The sequence below is a fragment of the Ambystoma mexicanum genome, chromosome 2p (genome assembly GCF_040938575.1).
Source record: "Ambystoma mexicanum isolate Mex_15411 chromosome 2p, UKY_AmexF1_1, whole genome shotgun sequence".
Lineage (NCBI taxonomy): Eukaryota > Metazoa > Chordata > Amphibia > Caudata > Ambystomatidae > Ambystoma > Ambystoma mexicanum.
Window position 1 is genome coordinate 966,513,645 of NC_090923.1, and position 20,229 is coordinate 966,533,873.

Here is a 20,229-nt window from a genome sequence, read left to right on the forward strand (position 1 = left end):
AACCCCCTGCACATATGTCTAGTCCCTAGGCTTCACCATCGACCGACACCAATCCTTCACACAACACATAGCCACAGTCACCAAAACATTCAGCCTACAGATGCACCTCCTACACAAAATAAGACACATCCTTCCCCCTGACTGCTTCCATACCACAGTTCAGGCACTACTTCTCTCCAAGCTGGCCTATGGAACTGCTATCCCACTGATCCCCCCGACAACACCCATGTCGCCCCCTGCAAACCATACAGAATGCAGCAGCATGACTCAGTCTACACCGACCCAAACACTCACACATCACCCAAGCTCTCTACCAACTGCACTGGCTACCAATACCCCATTGACTTTTTTCAAAGGACTTTACATAATTTACAAGGCCATTCACTGCAAAACCGCATTCCACCTTGACAACAAACTGAAACCCATCACCCCAGAAACACCAGACAAGTCAGCCCACATCTTTTGCATGTTCCACTTTGCAAGCTAACCTGCACACAACAACAAGCCTTCATCAACTGAGCACCCAGAACCTGGAACACCCTCCCACCTAGCATCTGTGCCACAACTCCTAGCAATACCTTCTGCAAAAGCCTCAACACTTATCTCTTTCCTTGCACCTAATGAAGCCACCTCCCTTGCTGTCCTTTGCCTATCCTAATCTTCCCATCGTGTTCTTAAAACCTGTAACTTCTCTTTCACCTCCTCCCTTTTGAACTTTTAAAGGCGATCTGAGATCCTCTAGGTAGGCCCAGGACTGTATAGAAGTTTAAATAAATAAATTAATATGATGGATGTTCACTTACCTCTGAGGCCTGCACGAGTGCAGGAAGTTGCAAGTCCAGCTTCCGTTTCAGGCTGAGGGGCTGTGTCCGTGAAGAAGAGACTTTTGTCCTGTGCCTTGCCTGCCAAATATTTTGTTTCCTGTTTAATGAATGAAAGAGCGATATTTTTAACGTGCAAATTGGCTCTTAATTAAAGATAGTCAATCGATGCAATATTCACAAATAGCCTATAGTTAAAAGGGTTTTACACTGCTGCAATTTCTTTACACCAACAATCCACTATTTCCCTTTATGCTGATGTACTGTAATGTTTTGTATTGATGCTTTTATGATGTGTGGGAGGAGTGGGGAGTACACAAGCTTGTTCCTATATCGGAAAGGTCTGTAGGGCTGGACCACAGACAACCAGTCACATATGAGATGTTGAAATATAGTATTGGGTTTGGCATGATGATTGTGTGGGCCATTTCCAACTCCACATTTCCTTGGGTCCCTTCACTTTTTATTGACCAGTTCATTGTGCAGTTTATATGGGCATATTTTATTGCTGTTGGCCACTTCAGACTAAAAGCCTCACAACGCCTCTAAAGACATTTAGAAAAAGCATACATCTGGTTTGCCAGAATCTGGAACTTTGCACATATTAGTATTAGTACAGAGTAAACGATTTATTTCAGTATGCAATCCATAAAAGCCACATATTAACATAAACAATCACAATACACTAATACAAAATGCCATGACTTCAATATTTCCTAAAAACATGCCAACTGTGATTCCATAAAATCCCAATTTAAAAAAGAAGCTGTTTCATAACAATTTTGATGACCAAGATACTCTTAATCCACGTATTTCCTTCTTAAACGCCACTCTTTCTTCAGATATTGAGCCTGAGCCCAGTGTTCAGAATCGCTCTTGGTTCCCAAAATGTTTTCAATGGCCTCATTGGTAGTCACAATATTTAGGTTCTTATACATTTGGAAAAACCATCTACACCTCAAGAAGTTGTTTTACAGAGGACAAAAGATAAAAAATGCAGCAAATCCTCTCAGTTTGACAAATCATGCATCCGACTGTAATGCCCCCACTCCAATTACCTGCAACGACTGCCAATGGCAAGACCCCTATTCTGGCCTTCAAATACAAGATTTTCACTTCTTTGTCTTCCAGGGTACTTAGATACTTTTCTGGGCCAAAGTAAGTGATGAATACTTTGCCGTTATGCCAGTGGAGTCTATCAAAGACAATTTCAGTTGGTAGTACCAGTCTTCATATTTCTGTACAATGCACGCTACAGGGACTAAGTTCCCTAAGCTTGTGGTTGTAGATATCGGAGGGAGCCCCAATTTTGCACTTAAATCAGAAATGTTATGAAACCAGGGAGCTTTTTTTTGCACCGCTTTGTTCAAGAATATTCCCAAATGCGGATTTATGAGAAGATAAAGACTCTATTGTCATAATCTTATATAGGTATACAAGGGTTTTTTGTTTGGCATCATATACTCAGTAGTAGTCCCATCAACCCCTAACTGTAGTCTTAGAGATATCAATGGTGTGGTAATCGGAAGTGAGAACATCTTCTTCAAGATGCCAATCTCTCTTTTTTCTAACTTCCTGAGATCTGAGTGTCCCCGAATCTCAGCCCCATAGAGCGCCAAAGAGTTGGCACACGCTCTCAATAGCTCCAAGCTTTGGTATGTTGCCTTCCAACCATACTGTTTCAAAAAGCCTTGTGCGGCCCCCCCTCTTGTCTCATAAAGTTCAATATAGACACATCAATCTGTTTCCCCTATCCTCATCTTTCATCTAAATGGGCTCCCGGATAGTCCTAGAAGTTAACCTTCTTGACTTTAACATTTCCAAAGAGGATTGGTGGGGTAGATTTTCCAATGCCTTTAGAGCATATCAGTGATTTGGACTTAGAAAGACTGATTTCCAAACCCATACTCAAAGCTAGAGCTGCAAATGAATTCAACGCCTTTTGGATACCGATCCTTGTTTTACTGATCAATACTGTGTAATCGGCATATAGGAGGATTGGCATTTTTTTCCCCTCCCAAGCGTGGGGCATCCATGTCTTGATTTTAAATTTCTATGGCAATTGTAATCATATACAGGCTAAAAAGAGTAGGGGCTATAACACAGCTATGTCTTACGGCTGTAGCCACTGTGAAGGGCCTTGTCAGACACTTACCCTTACCCAAGTTTACCTGAGCATACGTATCTGTGTAGAGGCTTTGTATAGACGCTAAGCGATTTATCGGAATATACCCAGTTCAAGTAAGTACTGCCGTAGCTGTTCTCTTTGAATGAGACGCAGTCCATAGATCTATAAAGTCCAAATACAACTTTTGATTCCTAAGCTTTATGTACTTATCACAAAGTAACATTAACCTAAAGACCTGATCCAGGGGGGCAATGCCCGCTCTGAAGCCTGCATGCAAATCAGAAAGAACTCTGTTTTGGCTCATCCATCCCTCCAATCTCTTCTAGAGTATTTTCAGATAGATCTTAGAGGTATCATCAATTAAGGAGATGGGCCTATAATTTTGTGAATCGCCTTGGTCCCTTTTTTATGTATTGGAAGCATTATGGCTTCTCTAGAAGTTAGAGGTAACAATTGGTTGCTAGTTATACTAGCAAACATTCCCCAAAGAATAGGCCCCATACTATTAGATCCGTGAGAAAAAGATTGGCCGGTATTACATCCGGTCCTTCATTCCTTTTCGGTGACAAGATTGCCTCTTCAAACTCCTCTGGAAATATGACCGACAGGTAATTGGTCTGCATACACTGCAAAGCGGTGTCTGCTTAAATGCATATACCAGTCGTTTTTCACAACCGACAATTCGATAGGCAAAGAAGTCATAGAAGTATTGGCAGAGGCAATCTTCCAGAAAGCTTTGGCGTCTTTCTTTTTTCGGTCACTAACTTGAGGTCCTCCCATTTCTTTTTTTCAAATGCAGCTTTCTTTTGTGCTAGAAATACCTTGTATTCATTTCTTATTCGTATTACTGCCTGACTGTCCCTTTGTTCCTTTAATTTCAGAGTTGCCAATAAAATGTCTTTCTTAGTGCGACATTCCTAGTTAAACCACCAACATTAGCATATGCCATTTCTCCCCCTGGATGAGCAAGACTTTGTCGGTAGTGGAAATAGCAAATTTAGCGAAAAATGTACGCAATCAGATGCTAGAATTTCAAATATAGGAATTTTGCACTTCGTACATTAGGCCTATTTGATTCTTATCAACTAACACTTGCCATTGTACCCTTAACTTGTTCCAGGGTCCCCTGTGCTTTATTGTAATAAGTAGTCTGATTATTCATTCCAACTCGGAAAGGGGTCAGGGGGAGACAGTAGTAGTAGTGGTAGTAGTAGTAATATTATTTATTTATTAAATGCAAAACCTATCACCAGCACAAGACAGTTTCAAGGCGCTGGGACACAAAGTCATAAAGACAATACAACAATTTAAATAATTAAACACAACATGATAAAATCACTATAAGGTTAATTCTAAAAACAGACAAACAGCCTAATTTCAAGTGAATCAGCAGGTAAAATGGAGGCGGAAAAGCACGGCTTAATTCTTTTCTGCCTTCATTTAACACACAGCCCCATTTTGGAGCATTGACGGGGCGGATGATGGGCATGGAGTCGAGCCAGATCTCCACCGTCCTGATATTTTCGTGCAGGCGTACAACAAATGGTTTCCCATGGCATCCATTTATAAACACCACCTGCATGGCATATCGTTTTTACGAAACAGTGTGAAAAATGAAAGAGTAACGGCGAGTTTGCCTCGTTTTTACTCCTTCATTCTATCCTCTGCCTCGTGAATGTGTACAATTACACGCATTTGAACGTTGATGGTCCCCTGCATACAATTTCGATTTTTCATAAAATGATCTTGAAAGAGTCTACTGCCACCGGGATCTCTCTATTAGTTCCCAGATTTCAGAGGGCCATATGGATCTCTCTCCCTTGAACCAACTGTAGATGCAGTGGTCACCCTTGTAGTTGAAAACCTTGGATGATGCCCCCACATCCATTAGTAGCAAGTCCTGGCAAGACGGCCACCCACAGGAGATAATGGGAGGAGCCTTTGAACAAGAGGAAAGGGGGCTTGAAGTTGATGAGGGTGCTCTTGTTAGTGTTAATTCAATGGTAGATTCCTATTTCATACCAGAGTTTTCACTCACTTTAAGCTATGATGTTTTAATTGAAAGGGTTCATTCGGAATCTGGCGATTAATGTGTGCATTCCAATTGCCGAGTTTGACAAGATAGGCTCTGGTTGTGCGGGGGAACGTTCCGCGCATGGCGTAAGTTACATAAACCTGAAAGATGAGCAGCAAATTAACGTGCCAATGCTACGCAGGTGGGGCAATCCAAAAAGTGAAAAGATTTCTGAGGGAAGTAAGTTAAATCTGGGCGCATGAGTGCCCATTTAGCTACATTGAAACAAGCCTCTGCTACACTACGGGACTGCCACAAATTAAAGGTGAAAGGGCACTTTGTAAAATAGCAAGCTGAAGTGTGCATGATAGTGACGGCAATAGGGATGCAGCCATTAAAATGTCGCATTTCTTAATTGTTGCTTTAATGTCATGGAAAGGTTTGCAGCAGAGAAGGGGTCATAGATTTTAGTATGGGATGAGCATAGGGCTTTAAAAATGGCCTTCAAAGCCAATAGCATAGAAGGAATTACTGTTGTCAGAAACAGAGCTTCCAAATATGTTCAGTGTCAAATGTGGGGAAACCAAAGTTTCTGTGCACCCTATTTACGTGCAAGATGCTGCAAGTCTTAAAGTCTCTACATTGTGTTTGGTTCCCATCTCATTAAAAGCAGCCGTATTTGAAGAAATAGAGCAAAGGGTTAAAACCAGCTGCCACAGATGCCATTAAGTGTTCAAATTGACTGACTACTTCGGTGATTGGGTGGAAATATAACAGTACGTGTTGGATGTGCATTGATCTGAAATAATTAGAATATTTAGATCTAGAAGCATCCCTTCTCCTGGTCCAAAAATAATTAAAACTGTTTCCACTATCGATGAAGGCTTGATTTCTACCTCCACACAGCCACAGATGTCACAGCATGACACCATCAAGTGCCACTGGATTCTGAATTTATTATAACACTAGCCGGGACTTTCGGTACGACAAAATGACATTTTGGCTGCCCTCGACTTCTGGAAGTTTCCAAAAGTTAACTGTTTGTTCAAGTCGATGCCTGTAGGCCAGTATTTTGCATAGATGATTGTTATGTTCTGTAGCACTGTTTGTGGTGGATAATACACTACTAGAGGAAGTCGTTTTTGTGTGTAACTGGATTGCAACAGTGACCTAATGCCCCTGGGCTTAGGTGCTTTACAAATGAAAAAAGAAATAAATAAATACATTTAAAGGAAATTGTCCTGATTTAAGGAATGAACATGATAACAGATTGAACAATATGTTAGAGATATTGCAAAACAAGAGATTAACAATGAATGATGGCTAATACACACGTAGAGTGCTTTCAGTCTAGTGAGGTTTGTCAAAGATGCACATGAGCGTTCGAACAATCATGAATTATAATAATACGTAGGGTTGGATTTACAAATCCTACAAAGTAGGACACTTGGTGACAATTGGTGACAAAAGGCACTATTTGTGTAGTGTTCTTAGTTGGTGGGTGGTGAGAAGTCAAGGAAGACCCATACAGGGTCTTCCTTTACATCACATGTTCAAAAAGGGCTTGAGGTTTTGACCTGTGCAAGTGGTTCTTACTACTGCATCAACCTGTCCGCAGAGTGCCAGTTATTTAGTGTTAATCAAAGCAGAGCGGATTATGATAAGTCTCCAAATAGTTATGCCACTGGTTCCAAGACAAATGTTTATGCAGCTAGTGTGGCCCCAAGAGACTGTGGAAATAAGACAGCTGCTAACGGTGTATGAAACCCCAAAAGTTGGTCGCACTCTCCATGCAAATGTCAACTTTTGTTCTAGTGCGGTGACTATACGGTGCATATTAAAATTCCTAAACATACAAACTTACCTACTTTCACTTTGGCACTCATAGTCTTGCAACTCTACTATGCTGCTGGTGCATATTTCGGATTTTCATTCAAATTGGTCAGCATCAGCCAGAAGTGTACTCCCCAAATACTCCTCGCGAGAGGGGCTCTATAAACATTAACCTGACTGTCAGTAGAACATAGAATACTAATCAAAGAGCACTGTGTGACACACAGCTGGATTCTAGGGCTGGCCTAAGCCTATAACACTGATGTACCTGATCTATGAGCCAACCAGAAGCCTGTGTCGCTTAGCATGTAAGATGCATCACTGAACACAACTTAATTTGGACCATTCCTATATGTGTATTCCCTCAGTCCCACTCTTTTAGTATGGGTACCCAGCACCTAAATGCCTGCATTGGGCGAACAATGCACTCTATAAGTTGCAAAACATACCAAAATGCAAGAGGTACTCACCTTTCGGTGTGGAGAATATTTTAGCAGCTAAAAACATTCTGCATGTAATCTATCTAAAGACCAGGACTTGACACTCTGATCCTTAGAACAGAAGAAGTTGGTTATAATAAAGCCAGCCGACAAGGGAGGAGGGATTGTTATACAGGATGTGGAACAGTATGATCAGGGAGCTTACAGACAGCTCAGTAATGTGCTGTATTATAGCAAATTGACTAAAGATCCAATCAAGGAGTTACAAAAAACTATACTGAAAATAACTGAGCCAGCATATGTTGAAGGCCATTTAATTTCAGAAGAATTCACTTATCTTAATGAAAAGAATCAGAGATTATCAGCCTTTTACCTGGTGCCTAAAATTCACAAATCTTTACATTCACCACCAGGAAGACCCATTGTTTCTGCCTGCGGGACAATCTTAGAATCAGTGGCACAATACATTGATTTCTTTGTCAAACCATTATCTACATAGGGTGCTTCATACCTCAAATATACGAGCGAAACTATCTAACTCATTACGAGTTTGGCGGTAGCCTTGCCGGTAAAACCAGCAGGCTGCCGCCAAACTTGCAATTCTTTCCGGCGCCTGCAAATCGGCAATTACTGGGTCATTACGGCCCTGCAATTGAATGGAATGCTCCCCATTCCCCCGTAGGGCACAATGGGAATGGGGAGGTCAGATGCACCGGCACCATTCTGAATGGTGCCGGTGCATCTGACATGCTGTGCTCGCGGGTGCCGTTCTGCCCGCCAGGTCCGACATGGCAGGCAGGTAGGAAGGCACCTGCGAGCACAACTCGTAGTTTGCCGGTCCGGGAACTACGGTACCAGCAAGCTTACCAGTACCGTAGTTCCCAAACCGGCAAACTTGTAATGAGGCCCATAGAATTGTTGTACACAAACATCTCTCACGATCAAGGACTCTATGTACTAAGGAAGGCTCTAGACACCAGGCCACATTAGATCTCCACCGATGTTCTCATCAGTTTAGTAGACGTTTGTCTCAAATGGAATTACTTTATCTTTAGGAATGAGTTTTTCAGCCAAACAAAAGGAACATCAATGGGGGCAGCGTTTATTTTATTTATTTATTTATTTGCATGCTTCTATAGCGCCGAAAGCCCGCAGGCATCAGGGCGCTGTGACACCAAACACGTACAGAGCTAGATGAACAAACTAATCACTGACCCGGAGGGTAACAGGGGAAGCTATTTGAAAAGGTGAGTTTTCAGGAGTTTTCGAAATTGAAGGTGGTTTTCTTGGCTTCTCAGTGCTAGCGGAAGGGCATTGCACATCTGGGCTGCCTTTACTGTGAAAGATCTGCCCATGCCTGATTTGAGCCTGTGCTTCTGTTCAACTAGTAGGTTTTTTCCTGCTGAGCGAAGCTGTCTCTTTGGTGAGTAAAATTCCAAAATTTTCTTCAAATAATAGGGCGCTTTGCTGAAAAGGCATTTGTGCAACAAGGTAAGGGCTTTAAATTCAATCCTGTCTTTGACTCTAAGCCAGTGGAGAGACTCTCTGGCTGTATTGACATGGTCTCTTCTAGCCAGTTGTTTAACAATCCTGACAGCGTCATTTTGTATGACTTGGCACGTATGTAGGTTTTTGGCACTTCCCCCTATCAATAAGGCATTGCCATAATCTAACCCAGATAGCACTACTGCCTGGCAATGGTGGCCATGTTATAATCGTTAAAAAAGGGTCTAATGGCCCTCATTAATCGCAGGTAATAGGCAGTGTTGTTGCGCAGGAAATTGGCCTGGGCCTCTGAATTAACCGAGGAATTTATCGTCATGCCCAGCGCCTTCACTTGGGTGGAAACTGTTATGGTGGCCTTTTTAATGTGAAATGTTTTTATATTCCCCGCCCAATTTGTCAAGTTGGCGGCTGGAGCCGAATAGCATCAGTTCCGACTTTGAGTCATTGAGGCACATCCAGTTGGATTGCATCCATTCGTCAATTTTACCGTATATTAAGCCTAATTTCTCGCTGTCTTTCTAATGTAGCCCCTCTAACTCTATTATAAGCTGCATGTCATCTGCGTAATTTTGGAGAAAAAACTCCAAGTTCTGAAGTCACACAGTGCACGCAATGTTTGGCACAGAGTGCATTTGCACCATGTTTGGCCAACCTGTTTGTAAATTAATTTTAGGCAAGACACATCTAGTCTCCCAACAATCCCCCTCTTCCACACATGAAACTATACAAAAGATACATTGACTAGGCCTTATCATCTGCACAGACAATCAAATCCAACTTACAGAGTTTGGCCTGTGGATCAAAACTTTGGATTCCAATTTAAAGTTCACACAAACTTCTATTTTCTATCTAGATCTGCTCATTAAAGCAGATCAGGGACAACTAGCAGTAACTCTATACCGCAAGCCCACCGATAGGAACACCATCTTACATCATTACAGCCAACATCCTCAAAGTTTTAAAAAACAACATCCCATTTAGTCAGTTTCTCAGAGCCAGACATAACTGCATTGATCTTGCAGATTTCTACAAAGAAGTAGAGATCATTACGCAACGCATGAAAGCAAGGGGTTACTCGAGACAGCTACTGAAGCGCTCACTCAAAAGGGTCCAGTTTTACAATAGGGAAACCCTATTTGGACAAAAGGATAAAAACATTCAACAACAGGATGACATGCGCTATTACCTTTGGACCCAATAGCAATAAAATTCGGAACTTGATACTCAACAATTGGAAGATTTTGCAATTATATCACCAGAGTTAGCAAAACCTCTGTTTGCATTTAAAAAAGGAAAAACCTGAGGCAATCCGTAGTGCATGCCACCAGAAAAGGGGAAAGTAAACCCACAGACCTGCAGAGCCAACTCAGTTTGGAACCACTACCAGGGCTCTTCCCAGGTAGTAGTTGCATTGCGGGGCCAATCCACCATGAAGATCAAAGGATTCAAATATGAAGGGAAAATATGGAAGCTTAAAGCACACACCAATTGCAAAAGCGCAAATGTGGTGTATATCATGCAATTCCTGTGTAAACTACTTTATGTGGGCAAAACCCGGTGCTGTTCAAGAATTTGGAAAGGCACTGTCCTAGCACCACTGGTGCCGCGCTTTAAAGAAAAAAGCCTTTCTGTAGACGATCTACGATGGTTCGTCATGGAACAAATCCATAAAATCAATTCCAATAAAACTATTGGCACAGCATTGGCCAAAAGCGAACGATTCTGGATATTTTCTTTGAGATCATACTCCGAGGATGTTAATGACAATGAAGAATGGGCACCATGTGTCTTAGAACCAAGCCAAAACATTGCCTCCAGTTAGCTGGGCGAACTTCAAAAACATTTCATGATTTTTGGAAGCAGAGTTTCACAAGCTTGTAAGGGGTCACAAATGAGAGGTGGACACAAAGTGATAGTGCTTTCAACACCAGACATCTTTATTAAAAGAAAAGGGTTGGATAAAGGCATCTCGGTCCCTATCCTAAACAGAGTTTCCCTACCTAGGAAACTAAAACTAAAGATCAGTCTGTGTCTTGTCGTCAAAATTTTGCAAGCTCTCCTTGTGTCCAAACCTTATCTGGCCCTCGCACTAGAAATGAAACAACTAAGAAGTGTAAGGAAAGTTATCTCTGATATAGGTTTAGCCAAAAATGTTTTAAAATGCAAAGCAAATAGATAAATCCAACAAAAATGGTTTGTTCCAAGGAGACATCCTTGGATCCAGAGGATGGTTCCCTTCCCCTGGATTATTTCAGGAAGGATGGCGAAAGTGTCTTTTCCAAACAATGTTTCCTTAAGGATGGTAGGAATATCTTTTCCATACAACGTCTCAAAGCTGGCAAAAGTGTCTCTTTTATACAACAAATACTTCAAGGATAGCAACAGTGTTTCTTCCACACAATATCTTTCTAAGGATGGCAAAAGTGTCTCATCCACACAATATCTTTCTATGGATGGCAAAAGTGTCACTTTTGTATAACAACTTCTCAAGGATGACTTCCTGGCATACTCCCCTGCCAAGAATCCTTTAGTAGATTCTTAGATCCCCTGGAATAATCTCCTGCCAGGTATCTATTCACAATATCTTTTTCTTTCATATACTTTACATGGATTACCTGGTGTACTCCCCTGCCAGGAATCCCCCTCTTGGTTTTGTAGATCCTCTGGTATTCTCTCCTGTCAGTTATCTTTTCCCCAAAGGCTCACTGCCTGATTTACTTAGTTTATCAGGACGTCTTTCAATGTTCTCCCAGTCTTTCAGTATAGCACAGTTGTACTCAGACACTGTCTATACTTGATTGACTTTAGATGCTACTTTCCCCATATTGAAATTTCACATATGGAGATTTGTTCAAGTTCTGTCTTTTAACTTCTTCAGCAGTGTTCATTTTCTTGTGGCAATACTTGTTCCATCTGCTTGTGATAACATTTGCTCCAACTTTCCCCATATTGACATCTCATATATTTGCAAATTCTGTCAATCTGTTTTACTTGGTCGGTATTCAAAATGAGTTTTCATATGTTCATGTGCCTGTTGGTACGCCCCGAAGTTCCCACTGTCACTGGGCCAGCTCACTAGTGTTTGAAGGCGTTTCCGACCCATGGCATGCTGCTGCAGCAAAGTCTTCACTCGGGAATGGCGTCTCCCACTTTGCAGACCCTCTTCCAGTGCTCTCGCCGGCTTTGCATTCAATTGCCGGTTAAGCTGCTGCTGTTCGGCACTACCTCGTCCTTGACAGCTTTGTTGATGCTCCTGGTTCCTTGGTGCTTCTTCACTGGTGCATAAGATACAGAAGACCAGGTAACCAACCTGGCCACACAGCCGCTCTCTGTATTTGCCCAACAAGGGCCGTGCAGTTTCCAAAATTAGAGTCAAGTAGCAAATGCTCACTGTGTTAGCAGAATAAATCTTGTCCAAATAAATCACTAGTAAGGTCAAAAGTGATATGTGTTTATCAGAAAGAAAATTCCAAAATGGTCACTAATTTAATCTTAGTGAGGGCGCGGCTAACACATCCCATAATTGTTATAGACATAAAGTGCCAATGCATTTCGGAGCATGTCGCTCCTTCATCAGGGCAAGTCTAAATTACACAAAGTGTTGAGTATTGCACAAAAGTAACAGGTTTAAGAAAACATCGACATAATTATAAATGTGGTACAAAGTATAACCATACGTGAAAAAAATAAAAAAAGTAGAAAATGACATACCAATGTTCGATGAGATTCAGGGTGTATAGAAAGGGTAGGCAGTAATAAAAAGAGAAAATACCAAAATGAATATTGTGCAACTCAAAAGTGTAAATGGTGAAAGATGGTGAAAAGCATGGAAAGTTACCTCAATGGATCGAGGTGGCCCGTGGTGAAAATGTGCGGGGAGTTGTCAACAAATCCACGTAAGATCGACGTTTCAATCTGTGGGTGCAACGGCATGTATTAAAGTGGGCTGAAAATGAACCTGCCACTGAAACCGGTTCCATAGGTCTAGAAGCTCACCTGCACTCGTAAAGCTGCGAGTATACTGAAGCTGGGACTGCGGTCAAGCGGAGGACGCCGTTCCGCATTGCCAGGAAACAGCGTTGCCAAGGTTACTCATGTTAATATAGACACGTGACTCAAACGTGTCTTGAAACCGGCGCGATGCCGATGAGGGGTTGCACACTATGCAATCAGGCAATCCGGGCCAAGATTAATAGAAAAAAGAAATATCAGTGTAGCTGGAGATGATAGCGGAATTTTAGAAGAAAAAAACGGACAAAACCGAAGATAAGGAAAAGGCTAATAGACATAGAAAACATACTAAGAATTTAGAGAAAATCAGTGAATGAAATCAAAGATCTGGAAAATAAATTCATAAACAAGCAATACAATAATAATGAGCATATCAAGCACTCTGTATCAAGATGACAGTGATATAGAAAGAGAAATCATAAAAGTGTAACCTGTGTATCCTAATCATTGCATAACCTAACAATACCACCAAGTGGATATAGCAGTGAGATATGTCATCTACATTCATTGTAAATACACCGGTCGCATGTAGTAGCACCAGAAGGCGCTACCTTGGGTCCCAAACCTCAGTTCGGGAAAAGCGACAATGGTGTATGAGTGTAAGCATCTAGATCTGTAATAATACAAATGTAATAACTGTTCAAATTTAGAAAAAATAATAAAAATGATGTTCACATTTAGATCAAAAATTAAATAAAAGACATAAATGGCCTCCTCTGACAAAGTGGACATCTGTTGTCAAAAGAGTCCCGGTTCAAAGGTTCACTGATGATGGAAGGAGATCCTTCACTTAACACTCATGTATCAACATAACTTTCGAAATCAAGCATAGAAAACAATAATTCAAATGTAACAGTGATAGTTAATTTCTTCATTCAAGCCATTAGGATAAAGGCTCCCAAGTTTATCTATCCAAAAGGTTTCCCTTTGGTTGAGCCGCAGGCCCAAATCCTCATGAGGATTGGTTTTCTTCAATACTTCCAGGATGACAAATCTGACTTGAGTCAAGTTGTGGCTTTCATCACGCCAGTGGCGAGCCACAGCCGAGTTGGTGTTACAATTGCGTATACAAGAACGGTGTTCGTTCCAACGTACCTTTGCGTTTGTACAATTCAATCTTGGTATTAAAAAGAGTGGTACTGTGAGTGGGTACAAAACTTAACCCCTTTTGTAGGGTATCCTCTTCAGTTTTATTCAGAATTCTATGAGATTTGTTTATGACTAGGTTTTCCTCAACTGCAATCTTGTTTGTGGCTTGTTTTTGGGGTTTCCTCCTCCCCCTGCGGGTTCTTTTGGGCGAGCTCCTAAAAAAGGCGCAGTCGTGGATGTGCGTGAGTGATCGAAGAGAGAACTTAAAACTCCAGTATATGTTTCCAAGTTCTCTATCCAGAGCAACAAAATAAAGAATTCAATTAAGAAACATTGGAGCATCTTTAAGAATGATGTAAGGGTCCAGAATCTATTTGAACAACTTCCAGTATTTGCTTACCAAAGGAGCAAAAACCTACGAGATGAACTGGTCCATACGAGGCCATCGGTGAAAGAATCCATCACTTTACGAACAGGAACATATCCGTGCTTACATTGCATCAACTGTAATCTGGTGATCAAGGGAGACACAATATACCATCCCAGAACAGGCAACAACATTTTCTTGAAGACATTTGGCACCGGTGATAGTGTGAACATTATATATGGTATAAAATGTCCCTGTGGTAAGTACTATGTTGGACAATCCAAAAGACTGGCAAAGGTACGTTGGAACGAACACCGTTCTTGTATACGCAATTGTAACACCAACTCGGCTGTGGCTCGCCACTGGCGTGATGATAGCCACAACTTGACTCAAGTCAGATTTGTCATCCTGGAAGTATTGAAGATAACCAATCCTCATGAGGATTTGAGCCTGCGGCTCAACCAAAGGGAAACCTTTTGGATAGATAAACTTGGGAGCCTTTATCCTTATGGCTTGAATGAAGAAATTAACTATCACTGTTACATTTCAATTATTGTTTTCCATGCTTGGTTTCGAAAGTTATGTTGATACATGAGTGTTAAGTGAAGGATCTCCTTCCATCATCAGTGAACCTTTGAACCGGGACTCTTTTGACAACAGATGTCCACTTTGTCAGAGGAGGCCATTTATGTCTTTTATTTAATTTTTGATCTAAATGTGAACATAATTTTTATTATTTTTTCTAAATTTGAACAGTTATTACATTTGTATTATTACAGATCTAGATGCTTACACTCATACACCATTGTCGCTTTTCCCGAACTGAGGTTTGGGACCCAAGGTAGCGCCTTCTGGTGCTACCACATGCGACCGGTGTATTTACAATGAATGTAGATGACATATCTCACTGCTATATCCACTTGGTGGTATTGTTAGGTTATGCAATGATTAAGATACACAGGTTACACTTTTATGATTTCTCTTTCTATATCACTGTCATCTTGATACAAAGTGCTTGATATGCTCATTATTATTGTATTGCTTGTTTATGAATTTATTTTCCAGATCTTTGATTTCATTCACTGATTTTCTCTAATTTCTTAGTATGTTTTCTATGTCTATTAGCCTTTTCCTTATCTTCGGTTTTGTTCGTTTTTTTCTTCTACAATTCCGCTATCATCTCCAGCTACACTGATATTTCTTTTTTTCTATTAATCTTGGCCCGGATTGCCTGATTGCATAGTGTGCAACCCCTCATCGGCATCGCGCCGGTTTCAAGACACGTTTGAGTCACGTGTCTATATTAACATGAGTAACCTTGGCAATGCTGTTTCCTGGCAATGCGGAACGGCGTCCTCCGCTTGACCGCAGTCCTAGCTTCAGTATACTCGCAGCCTTACGAGTGCAGGTGAGCTTCTAGACCTATGGAACCGGTTTCAGTGGCAGGTTCATTTTCAGCCTACTTTAATACATGCCGTTGCACCCACAGATTGAAACGTCGATCTTACGTGGATTTGTTGACAACTCCCCGCACATTTTCACTACGGGCCACCTCGATCCCTTGAGGTAACTTTCCATGCTTTTCACCATCTTTCACCATTTACACTTTTGAGTTGCACAATATTCATTTTGGTATTTTCTCTTTTTATTACTGCCTACCCTTTCTATACACCCTGAATCTCATCGAACATTGGTATGTCATTTTCTACTTTTTTTATTTTTTTCACGTATGGTTATACTTTGTACCACATTTATAATTATGTCGATGTTTTCTTAAACCTGTTACTTTTGTGCAATACTCAACAGTTTGTGTAATTTAGACTTGCCCTGATGAAGGAGCGACATGCTACGAAATGCATTGGCACTTTATGTCTATAACAATTATGGGATATGTTAGCCGCGCCCTCACTAAGATTAAATTAGTGACCATTTTGGAATTTTCTTTCTGATAAACGCATATCACTTTTGACCTTACTAGTGATTTATTTGGACAAGATTTATTCTGCTAACACAGTGAACATTTGCTACTTGACTCTAATTTTGGAAACTGCACGGCCCTTGTTGGGCAAATACAGAGAGCGGCTGTGTGGCCAGGTTGGTTACGTGGTCTTCTGTATCTTTTGTTCTACGAGCCAGGGTGTCTCCAGACTCATCGTAGCCAGCTCCTGAAATTTTTTTTTTTAAAGATTCTCCTTAATTTGAATTTCTTTTGAGACATCGATTTGAAAGTGTATTCAAATTAGTGGTGCCCACTTACCCTCCCTCCTGCTCTTCACTGGTGCATGCCATGCTTCCCTGGGTCTCCCACCACTCCAGTAGGTAATGCTGACAAGCGGCAGCTTGGAAGCCTCTGCCTCTTACAGCACAGACCGTTCTCGTGCGTCTGCCTTCACCTGCGGTTTCGCTTTCTGCTTCGCCTGCTCTGCTTCTCTTCTCTCTGACTCCTGATTGAAAGTGCAAGCTATTTGTAATTGTCCCACGCAGCTGATCTCCATTGTAATATCTAGTCTGTGTGTTTAGCTTGGAGTTTCCTTCAAGCCAGCCTAACTCCTCCTTCCTCTTCCTCGTCTCAGTACTTGAGGTCTTATGGAAGTTGACAAAGGATGTTAAATGGAATTATGTGTATTTGAGGTGTGAATGTTATTCTGCTCAGAGTGTTTTGCAGAAAGGAAGGGTTCTTTTGGTCCTATTATGGGAGGGATTTGTAAAGGTGCCAATCAGCCATCAAGAATTACTGAATTATGTGGTATTCCTCTCTGGGAAGGGAAGAATATCATGTCCCTCCTGGCAGGGTCACTCCTTTTTCCCGACAGCCATCTCCTCCCATGTGATCCTCCCTCTTAATACCACCCCCAGGGTCAGGATCATGTAGTGACTTCCGTGTCCTGGCCACATGGGAGGTGATCCTTGGCTGGGGATTAGTGTTGACTTCACAGGATTCCTTACAGCTTCCATCTAGAATTTTTCTGGGAGGCATTAGGTAGTAGATTATATTTCCTAGTAAGCGTGTCAAATATATGCATAGCCTCAGCATTGCAGAGTAAATTCACATTTTCCCTTAGGATTTCTGCAGTCCCCGCAGGATACCACACAGATGCAAGCAATTTCCAGATGACCACTGTTCATGCCGGATACCGTTCTAGTCATCAGAATGCAGACTACTAACGAGTCTGCAGGATAAACAGACCCACGAGGCAAGCGCGTTTCACTAACATTGACCCCGTACAGTTCCCTAATGTTTAAGCATGAGAAAGCCATTAATAAAGTGATTAAGGGTGACCGACTACCTATGGGATCCACTACACAGACAAGCATACATCATAAATCTTAAATAAACATATGTTCAGGATAAGAAGAAGGCTCTTTTATCAAAGGTATGCATAGCAATGCTCTGAAGTAGGGAACATTCAGGAAGTCACGGAAACACAGACAGAATCTTGCTATATTGAGTATTGTAATGTGTGAGCCCTAAAGATAGAGTGAGAAATTACTGCCACAGCAAGAACATGATTGTGTCATGGATTTAATTGCACACATAAACCTATATATTGAATGTGAAAGAACAGTACATCGAGGAACACTTGAGGATAAAAAGGAACAACCATCTTTGCACATGAATCAGTTGTGAAAAGTAATTTCCCCAAGTAGTATCATTATCAAAGACCGTCAATGAGAACTGTTGAATCAACTGGAGTAAACTACTAGTTTAACTATAATTTGAATGTTCTTGTAGAATTAACTTCTCTAGAGAATCAGGGAACAATGAGTGAAAGATGGCTGTCAGAGACAGACCGGTGCATCAGAGATATAAAGCCACGTCGTTATCCCTGCATCTTGGGGAGATGTATTCAGAGAGATTTATGATGTATCTATGGTGATCTATCTGGATCCATATTCATTGTAATCTCAAAATGTGAAGAACCATTATCAACAAGCAAAGGAAATATTGCAGTGGCTATACGAGAGTCACTTGTATGGTAAATATGATAACAATCTTTGTTTCCTTAATGGAGGGAGGAGTTTCCAGGATGTTTTTGCACACGGCAACCCCTGTGGATCATTCCAAGGTGCAGGCCATACAATGGTCAAAGTTCATTTGGGTTTTCTTGGTTGTATATATATATATATATATATATATATATATATATATATATATTTATCCATTTATTTATGCACCACACTAAATAGTTGTAAAAATAGAACCTCAATGTGCAGCTAGGATCAGAAATTGAATGAACAACTTTAGGAGCAGAAAGAACGGTTATTAAAGGTGCAGAGGAAAGGGAAGGCAAATGTCTTGATAGCTCTCCTGAAGGATTTGAGGAAAGGTGAGAGGCTTTTCCAGAGCTGGGGGGTGGGTAGGTTGAACAGAAAAGCAGCTGTCACCTCTTCCAGTGTAGTTAGAGTTAGTACTTGTCAAAAGATTGCGATGGGCAGATCTAAGAGGGCCGACTGGAGTGTATGTGAAGTTTCTATTCCGGGATATACTGGTGCACTTTCTGTCAGACCTTTGAAAGTCAAATCTAGGGTTTCTTTTCATGTCATTCTTTTGTGAACCACGGGCTACTGGAAATTTGTTAGGGAAAGGGTGGACTCTTTCCTTAAGACCTGTTACCCTGACAGCTGTTATGTTGAGATTTTGTTTTTATTTCTTCAGGTTCAGAATCCACACATTTTGCCAACAATGATTCGGCACCAGTGGCAAGAGGTATCAAATGACAGTTCAACATGTACAAAGTCAAGATGTTGATATGCAAAAGAAAATTATGAAAATGTTTTAAGGTGTTCAGATAATAACGAGGAAACCAACCGCAGAGTTAAATAGTGTAGGCCTCTGTGCTAAAAGCTTTGATTTTCCTGCAGTTCATAAGAAATGACAGCCTTGATTTGTTGGTCTTTTTTACAATTGTCAAAGAGATTAACCTCATGGCAATGGAACTGGATATTCCTCACAATTGGGTTGTGGGGGCACAGGGGCTGAGCGGTTATCACACATTCTGTTTTTCTTTATGGTAGCTACTAGCCCTAGTCCTATTGTCTTTCTTCTAGTTCTCATTAGATTACGTTTTAGGTTCTGGAGAGTGTCAATTCGCAGTTTACCCAACTTAATTGACAGTAAGTAGCATTGTCCAGTGAATCTCTCTTAGGAGTCAATGCAGGAAAGGTTCATGCCAAGACTCTAGTAAAACCATTTAATTCCAGTGTCCGAATAGATTTGAGATTTTGATTCCAGAGAGGAGAAGCAGATGTTGAAGGCATATCCTTGGTGCATGTTGCAGAGTGCCTGTTTAGCTTTAGTATACAGAATTTCAGGCAGCCCTCTACGAGTTGAAGAGCTCAATTATTGAACTCATTATGTTCAACGCAGTCATCAATAAAATGAGTGCCAAGACATTTTGAATTGGTTCATCACAGTGGAATGAAGATGGGGAAAAGGGAGGTAGCAATTTCCTCCAGAGCACTCGCCAAGTTGAAGGAACAAGATTCTGTTTTCAAAAGAAGACATTAGAGAGTGGGTTCATATGGAGGCGGTGGGGTGACTGATAAATTGTAGGTACTATGTGTGGGAAAACATAGGGACAACAGACCCTATAAGCGCACCCTACTGCACTTGTGCGATCTGAATGACACAAGGCCCAATAAGATCATTGTTTTCGTCCTCCCTCTGTTTCCCCCTCCTTGTCTTGTCGCGCCTAGAAACACTTGTGTAAGACACGTTATAAATGCCATATCATATCAGGTTGGAGGGCAAGGTCTGCACCCAGGGTAGCTGGGGTATCTTTTAATTACAGAAGTGTGCTTAAATTGTTGCAAGGGACATTTTTGTCAAAGAATGTTATAAGATTGGCAAAATCAAGGTGTGATGCCGGAAACCGACCCAAATTAATATACAGCACGATGGAAAACAGAGTAAGTTCTGCACAGAAATGAGTCAGAAGCTGTTTAGTTAGAAGGACACCATTATGCAGTCAGAGTTGATGAGAGTAAATGTTCGAGGGCTGAGAAAGGAGTAGTGGTTG

At 41.3% G+C, this 20,229-nt stretch overlaps 1 protein-coding gene across 1 annotated transcript in view; it reads right to left on the reverse strand.

Annotated features, from left to right (window-relative positions):
• The window catches only part of LOC138566975 (endothelial PAS domain-containing protein 1-like), a 423,252-nt gene that overhangs the window by 15,160 nt on the left and 387,863 nt on the right, over nt 1-20,229 (reverse strand). Inside the window, exon 13 of the mRNA XM_069644763.1 lies at nt 804-921. Within this exon, the coding sequence (XP_069500864.1) occupies nt 804-921 (118 nt within the window). The remainder of the gene's footprint in view (nt 1-803; nt 922-20,229) is intronic.